Source organism: Pseudopodoces humilis, chromosome 2, assembly GCF_049639895.1.
Source record: "Pseudopodoces humilis isolate 2021_Gansu_Grassland_sample_001 chromosome 2, ASM4963989v1, whole genome shotgun sequence".
Classification (NCBI taxonomy): Eukaryota; Metazoa; Chordata; class Aves; order Passeriformes; family Paridae; genus Pseudopodoces; species Pseudopodoces humilis.
The window spans coordinates 9,812,882-9,827,766 of record NC_142201.1 but is presented as its reverse complement, the minus strand read 5'-3'; the positions used below and the strand labels follow the sequence as shown (position 1 = coordinate 9,827,766).

Sequence of the window (14,885 nt, the reverse complement as noted above, 5' to 3'; positions counted from 1 at the left end):
AACTTTGAAAAATAACCATTCTTTAGAAAAGGTTTTACATTCATATAACAATTCTCAGACTGTTAGGAGTAACTAGGTATTATATCACAATGGCAGACATAGAATTTTATCTTGTTAATCATACATTTCCCCTTAAATTTAAAAATCAGAATTTAGGTCACAGCCTACAATAATCCAAAAAGGCAGGATAAATTTGGCCACAGTTAACAGTTGTTTCACAATCTCAATGCATTTATTCATTTGTATAGTTTTTGACTTTCTGCCCAGGAACTAGAACTAATAACAGAACAAATATGTCATATTAGACATATTACTTAGTCCAAAAATAAAAGAAGAAATAATTTATATAAAAGTGAGAATGAGCTTCATCAAAAAGTAAGTGAAGACTGATCTCATGAAATGTGTTTTACCACTCAAGGTAACACAATGATGGAAAGGAATTCATGACAGTTCAGTGGCCTAAAATCAAATATAGTCATAAATATGTGTAACAAATGGCTCAGCTTCCACCTGGTTTGGTAGTTGATATTTACATTATGCATGTAAATTACTACTTTTTTGTTTATCTTTTATCTAATGTCAGCAAAGCAGTGTCTCAAGATGACCTCCATCCATTTTTCAAAACTCAAACTGGTGCACATCAACAACTAGAGAAACCTTACAAAGAGAAAAATGTCTGCACAGAGGTGGATTAATAAAAAAGGCGCACAGAAAGGGTTGTGCTCCCTTGCATGTTGTTGAATTCACAAACATTTATTTACACAACCATCTGATGCCTGCATTTCACTGATGAAATATGGGAAACTTCACAGCTGCCATGGAGACCATCAGAGGTGAGTTAGTATGAAGAAAGGCAGAAAAATGAGGAAACATAAATATTCTCAACAAAGAAATCTAGTCCTGTATAAAAGACGAAACAGTTTAAAAAGTCAATTTGTTAATTTCAAATTAATTAACTTCTAAAAAACAATTAATGATATCCATAATAAGTATTAAAACCCAAACTGAGGTGCCTAGAAATACCTGAGAGGGATGAATCAAAAAAGGCAATAATTAAATTATTTGTCCTTCTAATAAATTATGATTTTTTTTTTTTGCCACCTACCAAAAAATACAAACAAAAAAAATAAACAACAGAACAACAACAAAAAAAACCCCAAACCAGCAAAATAGCTTTTCTCTGTTGTTTATTCAGTCTTCTTAATTTTCAAGAAGGTCCCTCTGTATCTGTTAAGCTAGATGAATTAATGCATTATCTAATATTTCAAACTGATGTCTGAATTGCACACCTCAGCATAATTTGTATTTCAAATGCAGTTCTACTAAAGACTTCCAAATATTTTAACCTATTTTTGACAGTAAATATTTTCCAATACCTCAAAACTTACATCAAAAAAGACCCACTGTAGTTCTATCTCTTGAAACTTCAGCACATTCAATGCACCCCCTATTATACAGAGTCTCTACCAGTTGGTTACATCAGTCCTGCACACCTTAGAACTGCTGTCAGTGATCAAGAAGGTTGGAATGAAAAAATGAGCAGGAAAAAGATATGGATAGTATTCTTTATCCACCCTGATTTTCTTGCTAAAGCAGAAGAGATAACTCAATAACACTCCATGACAGAGTAATAGTACCACTCATACTACTCATTTCAATGAGTGAAGGAAAAATGGTGGCAATAAAATTTGCCTACCTGTGCCACATCAATTTGTGAAAGCACTCTTTTGGCAGCATCTTTACCCCGATTTCGTTTCTTCATTTCTTCCAAACTAATCTCGTGGCTTGTTAATTCAGATTGTATTTTCTGTTGGGAAACAAAGCCAGCAATCAGCAAGGTTTGAGGGACAATCGTATGATGTTTAAATTACTTGGAGCAGTTGATCTGAAGCACATAGAAGAGCAGTACCAGCCTGTACAGCCCTGCCTGCAGCACAGGGACGTGACCCTGCCCCTCGGCTCAGTCCTGAACCTGGAGCGCTGTGTCCAGCTCTCGGCTTCCCAGTGCAAGAGAAACACGCAAATCCTGCAGCAGCTCCAGCAGAGGGAGACAAAGGTGACTAAGGGACTGAATGCGGATTTATTTTTTTTCTGAAGGAAAACAGCAGTTTTCATTGGTAAGAACATTAAAATATAATCATAGGAAAAAGAATAGAAAAGTTATTTGCTTCACTCCTCTTACCACTAGTTTTCACAGCATCACAAGGCAAGTTGAGAGAAAACTAATTGAGGTATCCTGCAAGTATAACATCATCTTCATCTTAGAGAACTGTGTTATATCTAAAACAGTACACAATTTTTGGCATTCTACTGACCAGAACCTATGCTCAGTGTCAGTTTTCTGTAGCTAAATGCACAATGACACACAATTCATTAATATACTAACTTAATGCATCTTCTAACAAATATTGCTTGCTATGTCTGTCTGCAAAATCAGAGGGTGATCCAAAGAAAACCATCAGCTTTTTTTGGTTCACCATTAATCAACCTTACAAGACAAAATTAACTTAAGCAGTGCAATGTAATGGAAAAGAATTCCCAGAAAATATATTGCTATATTATACTTCAGAAAGATTTGCATATAATTATGTTTAAATTGTTAGAAAATAAGAAACTGTTACTAGCAGAATTTCTAGACAGCACTACTGAAAAAAATTACCCTATGAAATAAAGACACAAAGCTATGTTCCCATCGTGAGATGCATTTGAGACCATTACTCCTGCATTAGAAAGTGATTTTTCATTTAATCTTTTTTTTAATGGAATATAGCATTTTTCAGATGCCCTGAAGACCAGCTATAATTTGAAATATACGTACATAAATTTATCTTACACTACAGCAACTTTAATAGTAAAAATAATATCCATGTATTTTTAATCACATTTTTATAGGTTATGAAATACAAAGCTGTGTACAACATATGCTGCCAACTTTATATGGCTAGTACATGTTTATAATGACTTGTATACCATTATAATGTCTTATGTATTTCAACACTTAACTGAAAGCAGATTTTCACAAGTTGTACTGAATATGTATTAAATTAAATTTTAGGGGAAAAATACATGAAACCATAAAGTCTTTACTAAGTTTAACTGCAAGATTATATTTATGACTCTGAGTCAGTACTATTTGGAGAATTAAAATATTTTTCTAAAGCAAAGTATTTGTAAAAGCAAAATGACTAGCAGAAAGCTCCAAATTTAGATTATTTTTTTTTTCTTCTAAAATTATCATAATTATACATTTTTGTTTTTTTCATATTTTGAGTTCTCCTTGACAGGGCTATTTAATGAATGGCCAGAAACATCTGGAGCAAATAATAGACTTTTTCTAAATATGATATTAAATTTTAAGCAAACAAAAATGGTCAATTAAAAGAATGATTCCATCAAGAAAAGGAAGGTTTATTTAATTGTTGAGCATTTCTTTTGTCCTTGTGTAAGTTTAAAATTTCCTTTGGAAGTGTGTTTGAGTTGTAATAGTTACTGCATTTATTTAGTACCTGAAGCCAAATAATTTCTTCATCTTGAATGCTGGAATTGCATATGAAAGGAAGAAGCGAGTCTGAATGTTAAAAAATATACTATATCACACCTGGTATTTCAACAGTTTGTTTCCCCACCTCATCAACAAATTGGTTTTTGGTTTCATTTTCCAATTTACTTTGTTCAACCTCAGAGTCACTCTGGAAAGCACATAACCATTCTTATCTGAACAGGTCAGAACAACACAGCACAGATAAGAGAAGTGTTTAAGCAATTAGGTATTATGGGACATTGCATAGAGATTGTTCTATCTTACTGGTTTAAATTGCTCTGCAGGAGAGAGATGAAGCATCATCTTCTCTGACATCAAAATGTGGAATTGGAAGAGAACAAACACATTAGACAAAAGATTAAAAGAAAAGTTAGTAAGGCTTATAGCCAGTTAAGCCATTTTTAATTTTTTCTTTTTTTTTTTTTTTTTTATTTGCTACTGCTGCTCACAGGCAGAAAAAATAAATCAGTCATGAACAGCTATAAAAAAATTTATAGCACCTGCCTGTGATGTCCATTATCGTTCAATTTTTAAATGACCACTTTGACTCTTGTGTCTGTTCTGACTCACAAATTTATTGCATGAACTTCTTAACATCCATAAGAAAACACTATTTTTTTCTTGTATTATCCCCATCTCTTCTTTTCTCATTGGTTCTTGTCTATTTCTTTTTTATTCTTTTTTAATAAAGAGCAAAACCTGCCTTCACTTAATTTCTAGAACATCAGAATACAATGTACTGTGCATAAACTATTGTGTCCAACAATAGATGAACCCAACAAAGGTTAAGGATTCTAATTTGACATCACTGGCAATCTTTCAGAAAATTTGCAAAACTTTTGTTCATATATATACATATAAAAACATATAAATAGAGGATGATACAGCACAAATAACAAACAGGTAGGTCTTAACTCAAACTGCATGCTTTGTTATGGACGCTAACTTTCAGGAAAGAAATATTAACTGGACAGTCCAAATGAGAAAAGAAAGGTAGAATAGGCTAGAACTATGACTGACAAGGCAATACTGAGCAATTTGGACATGACAAATGCAGTAAAAACACAGTGTTCAGATGCTATGGAGATGTGTAGAGGGGGACAACGTGTAGTACAGAAATCCGCATAGATACTCAAACATAATATATAACAGTAAGCTGACACTTCTGAATAACTCTTATCAGCTCTTCCCTCTGACCCACACATGCCTGAACAAAACAATCCTCACAATTTCCAGCAGAGGAAAGGTAAGTGTAGGAAACTTAACATTTTCCTCAGTAGGCAACTGTGAGTTCTTTGTCCCAAAACATTAGTCTGAAGGCAACAAGGCATGGCATCATCTTGTCCAGTAACATCTTGTACAACTGAACCATTCTGCCATTGTATCATCACATTAACTTTGGTTTTGAACAAAGCACAAAGTTATTATTAAAAAAAAATAAAAGGCACCTTCAATTAGGAAACAGCCAGGCATGTAGTGCTTATCACTACAGAACTGAAATTATCCAAGGATTTTATTGAAAAGGTAGATTATTTCTTCACTTTTCAAAAAACACAGTGTTAAATTATTCTCCACACCACAATTTAGATAGTTTGACTGGGGAGAACAAGAGACAAGTGATTTGTCATACACAGGTGAGAAATTAAATAAGTAGATTTTCTTTCCCTCAGTGTAAAAATATTCATGTAGTCACTCAGACTATGCAGAAATACACTGTAGAAATTCTTCCATCAAAAGTTGTTGAATAACAAAGCTACAAATTATTATTTGAAAAATATTTCAACATATAAATGTAATATTTTTGGTACAAGTTTATTTTTGTCATCAGTTAAGGAATAATTTTAAAAAAGTCACCAACTGCAAACTATTGTGATGATGATGATGTAATTCTCTGTATTTTTTTGGTAAGTTTAGAAGTACAAAAAAATTTTTCACTGGGATCTTGAGATACCAAGCATAAAACAAATAATGTTTCCTTTTGGAATATTGCCCTAGAATTTTCCTCACTCATGGTTTTGTCATAATTGGGCCTTGAGGAATCTGAATCGATTTATCTGTGTGGTTTGCTGTTAGGTATTTTGGTCTTAATACATCATCTTCAGTTGTACCCCAAATAATTCAAGTAACTTTGGCTCTCTAGCATTAAAGTCTCAGTGCCACATGGTGGAGTAAGAAGCACATAGAATTTACATTCAAAAAGTGATCCTAAGAATAAGTTGAACAGCACACTTTTGACTCCCCTTTCTTTCTACCCAGTTTCTGAATAAACTAAACTGATCATTTCACTTAAAAAGAAGAGATAAATGTAATTTTGTTTTCTCAAGTTAATTTCTGATCAGATGAAACAAAGATTATTCCTCCTAGCAATGCTCTAAATGGATTTGAATTTTTTAAAGCAAACACACAGAGCTCCCAAGCTCAGCAGCTTTCTGATTATAAATTCCCCCATATGTTCTTTCAGAAGTGCAACACATATTGCTGAATGGGCTGCTAAATCCCTCAGCATGGATAAACTGATCCCTGCCCAGAAAACAACATCACTGACTGAAAGATTCCCATTCCAGCTGTGCAGACACTATTGTAGGTATCTTATATGAATGAACTGCTTTCAGCTCCACCAAATGGTGCCAGCAGAAGCTCCACAGGAGACGTGGCCATTCAGGATGTGCCTGCTCTGCCACTGGCTGGGGTGGCTGCTTGCTGGAGGAATGACTCAGTCTATCTATCCACATAAAAATGATTGTTTATTCCCTTTCCCTCTAAGGATTTCAAAGAGATTCACAACTGAACTTCAGAGAACTTCAATATTTGCATTAGACCTGTTCAGTTGTTAATTAAGTATTTTTTCATTAGGTCTCACTGGCACCATAAAATAAAAACATGAAAGGGAAAAAATCAGCAGCCTCTATGCTGGTTTTCCCATAGTGGATATAATACAATCGGGTGGACCTGACATTAAACAATAAAATCTCTAGAAAAATAACAAGTTCTGTAAAAGCACTGAGCTGAAATTTTCTTATGAAAGTGTGCTAATTAAGGTTGGTTGCGTTTTGTCCTGCTTCAGTTTTTGAAGTTCTGAATTACTTCCTTTCACACAGTCTGCACTAATTCCCAGTATGGTACCTGATGATGCACATAAGTCAGATGCATCCATGGGACGTGTGAAACATGTAAGGGTACAACACAACAACAAAAAAAAGTACATTTTCATATAATTTTTTTCTTATGTATTCACTTCATATAATTACAAGATGAGAACTTAAACTGATGCATCTTTAAAAAAATGCTAATTTTTATCTCATTAAAAAATTTTTTACATCAATCCTATTTCTAGGAAGAAGAAAAATAATTCAAGGGAGTCAACAGTTAGCTAACATTGGTAATGATTCAAACTGAAAAAAGTTTTCCAAATCTGATATTATACTGATAAAAATTAGAAGAAAATAAAGTAGGATAAAAATTATTTAAAAAATACGACTGACTCCAGATGTGATCCTACTTTCCAAATATAGCATTTATAGTCCCAACATACACATAAAAATATCTGTGTGTACTTACAAGTGCCCACACACAAAAAGTAACTGAAAGGTGCATCCATCTACATGTTAATTCAAAAGACATAATAATGTTTATTTCTTAAAGGAGAGAAAAAAATATTTTCAGGGCTGCATATTTTCAGATCTGAATATATTTAAGATCATCTAAGGTACTCCATACAAGATTATTATTATTATTTACAATTACTTATAACTCTACAGGCATGCCAAAGAAGCCCATAATTGAGTATCTCTATTAAATCATTATAAAAGCTCTCATTTTCAACTTCCCTCTAGGTTTTTTCCCTGTTTACTTTCATAATCTGACTGCCTAAATTTAGACTGAATTAACATAGAAGTTTAGGTATACAACATTATAGAGTATTGATATTTTTATTGCAGAGATGTTTGGTTTTATTTCATTAATATTCTTACCCTCTTAATGCTGCAGTAAAGCAGACTTTACAGAAGAAAGAAAGGAAGAAGGAAGGAGTAAAAACGACAATTAGATGTACATTTTTATTTCAAAGGCTAAATAAACCATGTGTGAAGATTGGGAAAAGCTTTTTCTATTGAACTTACATGAGCTGTAAAAATTTAAATATAAGTACATTGATGTGTGCATTATGAAATAATTAACAATGTTGTCTATGTTTCAATAATTTAGTAACAAACCACATAATTGACTTTGCAAAAGAGTCGTCTACTACTGTGAGGATGATGAATTTTCTCTTTCTAGGATGGGAGCTGGATTTTAAAGAATGACATTGTTTATCCTTGCCTTTTTAAAATTACTGCATAGTCTTCCATGACATTTAAAGTTCTGTACATCTTCTGGACTGATATATAATATAAATAAGAAGGAAAATATGACTTTACTAGGAGAGTAGCTTAAACATCTCAAAGTAATCCTACACAAAATTTGCTTGCACTTTCATGCTGATTATGTTGCAAATCCTCTTTAATGAGAGGCTGAGGGACAACCAAACACTCTTTGGTTGATTAGGAAAACCAGCAAACACATAAGCTCAACCTGTGTTTAACTTACCTGTGCTTCCTGAGGGACCTGGGCTGCATCCACTCTGTCTGCAGTGTAGGCTGTTAACTGTTTGTCAATAACAGCCAGAGACTCTTGGATCAAGCGCAGGGTTTTGTCAGTCTCCTGTGCAGATTGGATACTCTGTTCAAGACTTTTCTGCCTTCTGACAGCCTAGAAACAATGACAATGTTATCAGCATTCACAGTAATAATGCATATAATACATTTTCTTCCACACTTGTTTTTTTTCCCCCAAGAAATTCAGGCAAAGAATCAGACAGAAGGCTCCTGACTTGTGCTCATCCACCTTTTTGTAGGATAAATTGCGCATTTTACTGCCACCCATTCAGATTTTTCGTTAAGAAACAACACCCAGATTCCACAGACAAGTTCTAAAAAGCGAAGGATCCAAAAAAAACCCAAACAACTGTGTAAACTGAGGATTGCTATTCAGAGTGCAAGATGGCAAAGCTTCATAAGCAAACCATCCTGACAGTGCTGTCTTTCTCTCTGAGGCAGAGAGGTCCTCCTGATCTTATTATGTAATTCAAGAGACTTTGTTTACTGAGAATAGGGTTACTGTCATCACAAGCCTATCCAAAGCTAATCCACCTCAGTAAGTGAGAGGGATAAAGACTCTGTTGAGCTGGATTTCTCTTATATGAAGCATAAATAGCTGCTTGGAAGAGGCAATGCCTACTTTCTTCCTCCTGTAGGAAAAAAAAATTAAGTTGAATCTTGCTTCTATTCCACCAGTAGTGCCACCATGGCTTTTTATACAATCCTATTTTGGAGAAGGCTGTTTCCCTTTCAAAGGAGCTGAGTTTATTGTTTAACAAATCAGGACAATAAATTCTCCAAGTTGTCCTTAAAACACACATATATTAAACACTTCACATAAATGAGTCAACTTTAAATATTATTTCCAACACTTTATCAGGTAATAAATAACCCGGTACATTCTTCCATCTGTCATTGTGTCTACCCAGACTCATATTTTATTGGGACCCCAGCCACTGCCTAGAGGAGTTTCTGCTTTATACAAAACACACAATAATTACCAGTAACTTCAAATACAACACAGTTTTTCTGTGTACAAGTCAAGCCATATTGCTGCCCACAGAATAAGGTGACTAACTTAATTTGACATGAATCAAAGGTGAAAGCAAGTACCCTTTAAACACATTGCTAGCTATCCTGCCATTTTTCAAGTCAAATCACACTTTTTCTCTCTGGAAAGCCAGTTATACTTTAATTTGATTTCATACCCATTACAACACTCTTTCCTTGAACAAAAATATCTGTCAGCAATTCAGTGAGAATATTTGATATATCTGCACCTTCTTCATGGATCTCAGATTCTTGCAGAGCTTCACATACAACAAATGAAGAAGATTATTTCTTGTAAGCATTCTTGATAGCTGTTTGACTTAGTTAAAGGATAGGGGGATCCAACCAGTATTTTCTATATTTGTTTTTGTAAGCTGCTCTGTGCTATTTCAAAACAACTGATCAGATAATCTTGTATCACTGCAAGTTCCAGGAACCTTCTCTGGAACTGAGCAGCTTTACATATCAGACTCATGCTGTCAGTGTTAATGGGAGCACCTAAACCACCAAGGTATTATTACCCTACTACAGTGCTAAGGCTTGCTACTTAAATGAATTTTAGCTTCATCTGGTTTGAGATTTTAACATAAAAATCTTCTTGGCCTGTTCAAAGCAGTGAGTTTAAAACCCACAGACCATCTCTTCCATTTACCTTCTCACTACTTACTACTGATTTGTAAGCCTGCCTAAGATACACTCTCTATCAATCCATTTGTCACTGTGGGCTAGACTGAAAGACAAATTCGATCAGAAACAGGATAAGTAGCTTTTTAAGTACCCTGATGGGTAAGGTCATCCTCCTGGAAGCATGGAAGAACCATTGAAGAACTTCCCTGCTTTTACTGATCTCTGTGGTTTAACTGTTAGTACTAACACACATCCATTCCTCCTGAGGGCTGCAGTGCCCTTTTGTGCAGAAAAGCTCAGCACTTCAAATAGACACTGATAAAGCTCCATTCTTATGAGTCATCCAAATAAGTGTCTGCACTTTCTGGAGAATTTAAAATACTGGACACAAATCTGGTGTTACATCTATCTGATAAACTAGTTTTATAGCAACACCTGAAGCTTTGAACATATGTAAAATGTTGTCCCATGCTAGCTACTATTTGGAATTAGGGACTTGTTTAAATACAGATACATTTGCTGCCAGCCTGAGAAGCACACTGTATGCATGGAAAAAAGCGTGGGGGAAAAACACCACCACACAATGAAGCAGCAGAATGAAGCAAATTCACAGTCCCAAAATTTCACAAAAAATAAGAAATTACGGAAAAAAATTCATCTCTATGCTTATATGATCAGAAACTGTATATACCAAAATTCAATGTTAGAATACAAATAGAAAAAAATTGAAGACTCATTGGTCAAATATTATAGCAGATAAATTTAAGAAAAAAAAACAATAAATCCTTGCATGAGTGTGACTGAATTTTTACATTTGTATCTCAAGCAAACATGAAGTCAGATAAATATATATTCATGCCTGTGATGTCTTTATGTGCACACAACACACACACCAAAACAAACAAAAACTGTCCTCAGAGAGAATCTGATTACAGCCTGAGAAGCTGTGAGACATTTTGCCTCTTCCAAGTGAGCTGAAAGTACTTTTCCTAAAGCCAACAGTTTAGGTGAGTGAATGAATGACGTCAGACCAAGACATGAATGCATCAGTAAAAGAGAGGAATTATATTGGCAATGGGAGAAGAGACACACAGTTGAATTTTGGGAAATACTACCTTCAGAGTTGTGATGTTTTTCTCAGAAATGAATCTGTGCTACTTTAATTTTTTTGTCTGCATTGCTTATTTGGAAACAGACCCTGCCCTGCATGTTCATCTAAAGTCAATCCCACAGCTGACCCTGTTGAATTCCCACAACAAATGGAATGAAAATCTTTACAGTAACCTTATAAAAGGTATGATACACCCAAGTAACATAACATATTTCTCCAGTACCCAACAGTTGATTCAAAAAGCTAATCTTTTTCACTAAGTAGGTCCCTGGTGGTACCACTGGCATTGCAGAATACTGAATAAATTCAATCAAGGGTAATGCCACAATATTGAGATGCCACCTCCTTGTCTTTCAGTAGAAAAGAATTGTTGGTAGGCACAAGCATTAGAATGCTTTACAAAGAGGAATAGTCCTACTACACATTTACATCCATGGACCTGAATTTCAAATTTGTCCTCAGAACTCATTTCTGTCTTTGTGAAAATCTATATGGGCCTTTTTCTTTAAAGGCATATGAGAGCTGAGAGCTGAAATTTTAAATATTTACAATATAAATTTATTTTAATTTATGATGTTCTGGGTGGTTCATTTGTTTGTTTCCTGAAATATTATGGGTTTTCTATTCCATTGTGAAAAAATAAATAGATAGCTTAACACTGTAGTGTGCAAATGGGTCTGAGAACATAACAAGAAGCTCCAGCTTTGCTATCAGATCATAATCAATAAAGCTGGAAGCTTTGGTCTCTTAAGAGAAGTGGTTGACAGTTAATTGCTAAATAGGAAATCTCTGGAAAATAAACTGTTTTATTATTTCTGAGCCAACAAAATGTTGACAGCTGTCAAGGAAAACTAACTCAAAGAAAAAAAATCTGCTGTTCGGTACTATCATAATGTAAGAGAAGCACAAAAAAAAAAATATTTTTTAAGACTTTATGGGGTTTTAAAGATTTTTAGTGGCTTTATGATAAACATTGCACTTTTTATGATATGATGTCTTGCATAACACTGTTTCCGATTTACCAAAGGGCAACGGTAAATGCAGGAAACAGTAACATTGCATATCATCCATATAAAATGCAGTATTAAGGGAAAGGACCATAGTTAATTCTGTGATGTTGAATGTTATAATGTTATATTTATGGATATTGCCACTTTTTGCTTAAGTAATACCTTTAATCTGTTTAATGACATCAGTCACACACGCAGTTATTAAGATGTTGGTTAGAGTTTTAAGGTTAAAACCAAATAATGTTGTTGTGGCAGTACTCAGTAGCTGGGCTGTGGGACAATAATAGAACAAAACCTTTTGAAAATTATAGCATATTTACTACAAGGTACACTTATTTAAAATGAAGAATTAAATTCATTACACTTAAAAGCTACAGCTCATGGAAAAAGGTCTGCTAAGAAAGGCAGAAATCGTAGCTTGTTGGAGTTTTTTTTGTCCCAGTTAAACTCTTGTCTCATTGAGAAATGTTGCCACAGGCAACATAAACATAAAGCTAGCAAACTTTAAAATTCCTTCCTAACTTGTTTAAATTTAAAATTTAGCCTGAGTCTTGGTGTTATAATGTTTCTGACTGAGATATACCACAACTTCTCGCTATCCCTTGCATCGAATTCCAAACATGTTAACCTCCACTTAATCTCAGAGTGGATTAATGTTTGTGTTTAGACTTTAATTAGAAACATTTTTTGTAAAATTCAAAACATTATCTTTGGACCCATGAATTTTTGATACCTTCCAACCTAGAACTAATTCTTCTGCTAGTTCTACCCAGTGTGCTTACAGAGTAAGCAGCTACAAATATTTGACCTCCTAGCCATTTAGTGATATTTAACTTTGATCAACTGAATTCCAAAACTGCAAACTATACCAATGAAGGCTTTTCTGTCTCTTTAGGTTATCACTGCAAGTAGATAATGCCTCAGATCTTGTAGAAACAGCCCTCTTAGCAGCCTTCAAAGCAATCATGTGGAGTTGGGGCCTGAAATACTCTTTCTCCTCTGGAGAGGAGAGAAAAACAGAAAAATTGTGTCAAATGATGAATGTGTGCTCTTTGAAAGAAACCAAAAGTAATCTTCAGGGGAGTCCCAAAATGAATTACGAGAAAGGGCCCAATAAGAATAATTGAGTCTATTGCAAAGCCCATGTGAACAATAATGTTTTGTACAGTTTTTTGCAAGCACAGTCTCAAGAATATCTGATTGACATTTCTTAAGTTTGCTGGACAGGATGTAAATCACTTTTAGCATTGACAGCTGCTTGCAATATTAGCTTCAAACTCTTTAGTGTTTCTTAAATCCCAAATATAGAGTTGTAAGTGAATCAGTCCTTGAAAAGTAAGGATAGGGTATACCTTGCTTATCAGTCAACCCCAAATGTTCAAAAGCAAACTAAACACACTCAGTCTTTGTTAACTAAAGAAGATAAGGCACACAAACATAAAGCCATTATCTGCCTTTAAAAGTGAATCTCTATCTCAGTAGCAAAGCTGCATTGTCTTGCAGCATCATTCATATAGAAGAGGGTTGGTTTGGTTGCTCTATTAGTAGTGAATAAATATTTCAGGTATCAGTTTCTGCCCACATGAGCTTATTGTCTTGGTAATTACCCGCACAATTATTCAAATAAAAACAAATAACCTCACCACTTTAGGATTGCCAATTAGCCTGTCTGAAGAAGTGACCTTGAACATGAGCTGATTTGTGCTATGTGTCTGCAATATATTTTTATACAAGGGGAATGCAGCTTGCATTTCAAGAGACTACAGAAACAGCACAGACAATTCATTATCAGGAATCTAGAAAAAAAAAAGAGTTTGTTTTTCCACTTCAGAGTTAAATCTCACCATTAGTATTTAAGTACTTATTATCTGATCAAGCTTTCAAAGAAGCTTTTAAAGAAGCCTTCCACCTCAATTATTTTTTTCTATCTTTGAAAGAAATTGGAGAGCAGTGAATAAATTTCTGATATATTTTGCCTATATATTCATCTAAATTATTTCCAGAATTTCATACAACATCTTCATTATGTGCCTTTGCAATTAAATCTCTGCAGCTTTTATGAATTTTGATTTAATATCTATTAGTGGTGACTGAATAGTATTCAACAATCACTCAAAAAGACTATTTGAAAATGCTGTTCTCACACCCCAGAAGCTTTCTGCACATCCCTAGTTTTCTAGTCAGTAAAAAAATAACAAATACCAAGAAGCAGAATTCCAGAGTGCATCTGCTTTCAAACAGAAGTGAGATAAAAAAAAATAAAAAATAAAAAAATAAAAATAAAGGGGCTACAAAAAGAGAAGATATATAGAAACTTATACAGACTTTTCTGTTATAACACTGTCCAGCGACACAGAATTATGTGAATGCCTGCACTGCACCAGAACTACCACCATGTTCTTTCCCTCCCCATCCTTCAAGTTTATTCTCAGAACAGCTGAGGACCCTCCTATAATTTTTATTGTAGTGTTAGTACTTCCCCTGTTTTCAAAAACAAGAATATTTCTAGCACCCTGAAAGGAGTAAAATTTTTTTCATTGTAATGGTAGATTGTCATCCTTCTCATAGAGCTGCTTTCCAAAAATCTGCAATTGTGCATCATTTCTATCATGGTAAGCAAGTAATTTTTGACAGTATTTGTAGCTTGTCTTCGAGCATGTTCTGGTTACAGTCATAAAGGGGCTGTCTACATCCTTTGCTAGGTCTTTCCCTAATAATTCTTTCTGATCTTCAGAAACTTCAGTACTGAGCTGATATTTTCATCATATTTATAGCATATTGCTAGATTTGGCTCTCCTTGTGTTACGCATTACTATATTGAAGTGTCTTTTTAAACCTTTTATTGATACACTTATTTATTGTTTAATATAAAATGTTTCTGTAAGAAATATTACTCATGTTTAATTTTGAAA

The 14,885-nt window shown here is 34.1% G+C and overlaps 1 protein-coding gene across 9 annotated transcripts in view; it reads right to left on the bottom strand.

Annotated features, from left to right (window-relative positions):
- The window catches only part of DMD (dystrophin), a 1,137,330-nt gene that overhangs the window by 613,682 nt on the left and 508,763 nt on the right, over positions 1-14,885 (bottom strand). For all 9 annotated transcript variants that reach the window (XM_088068904.1, XM_088068916.1, XM_088068923.1 and 6 more), the window contains 2 exons: positions 8,126-8,287; positions 1,697-1,807 (listed from right to left, as the gene is read on the bottom strand). In XM_088068904.1, coding sequence (XP_087925030.1) covers positions 1,697-1,807; positions 8,126-8,287 — 273 coding nt within the window. The remainder of the gene's footprint in view (positions 1-1,696; positions 1,808-8,125; positions 8,288-14,885) is intronic.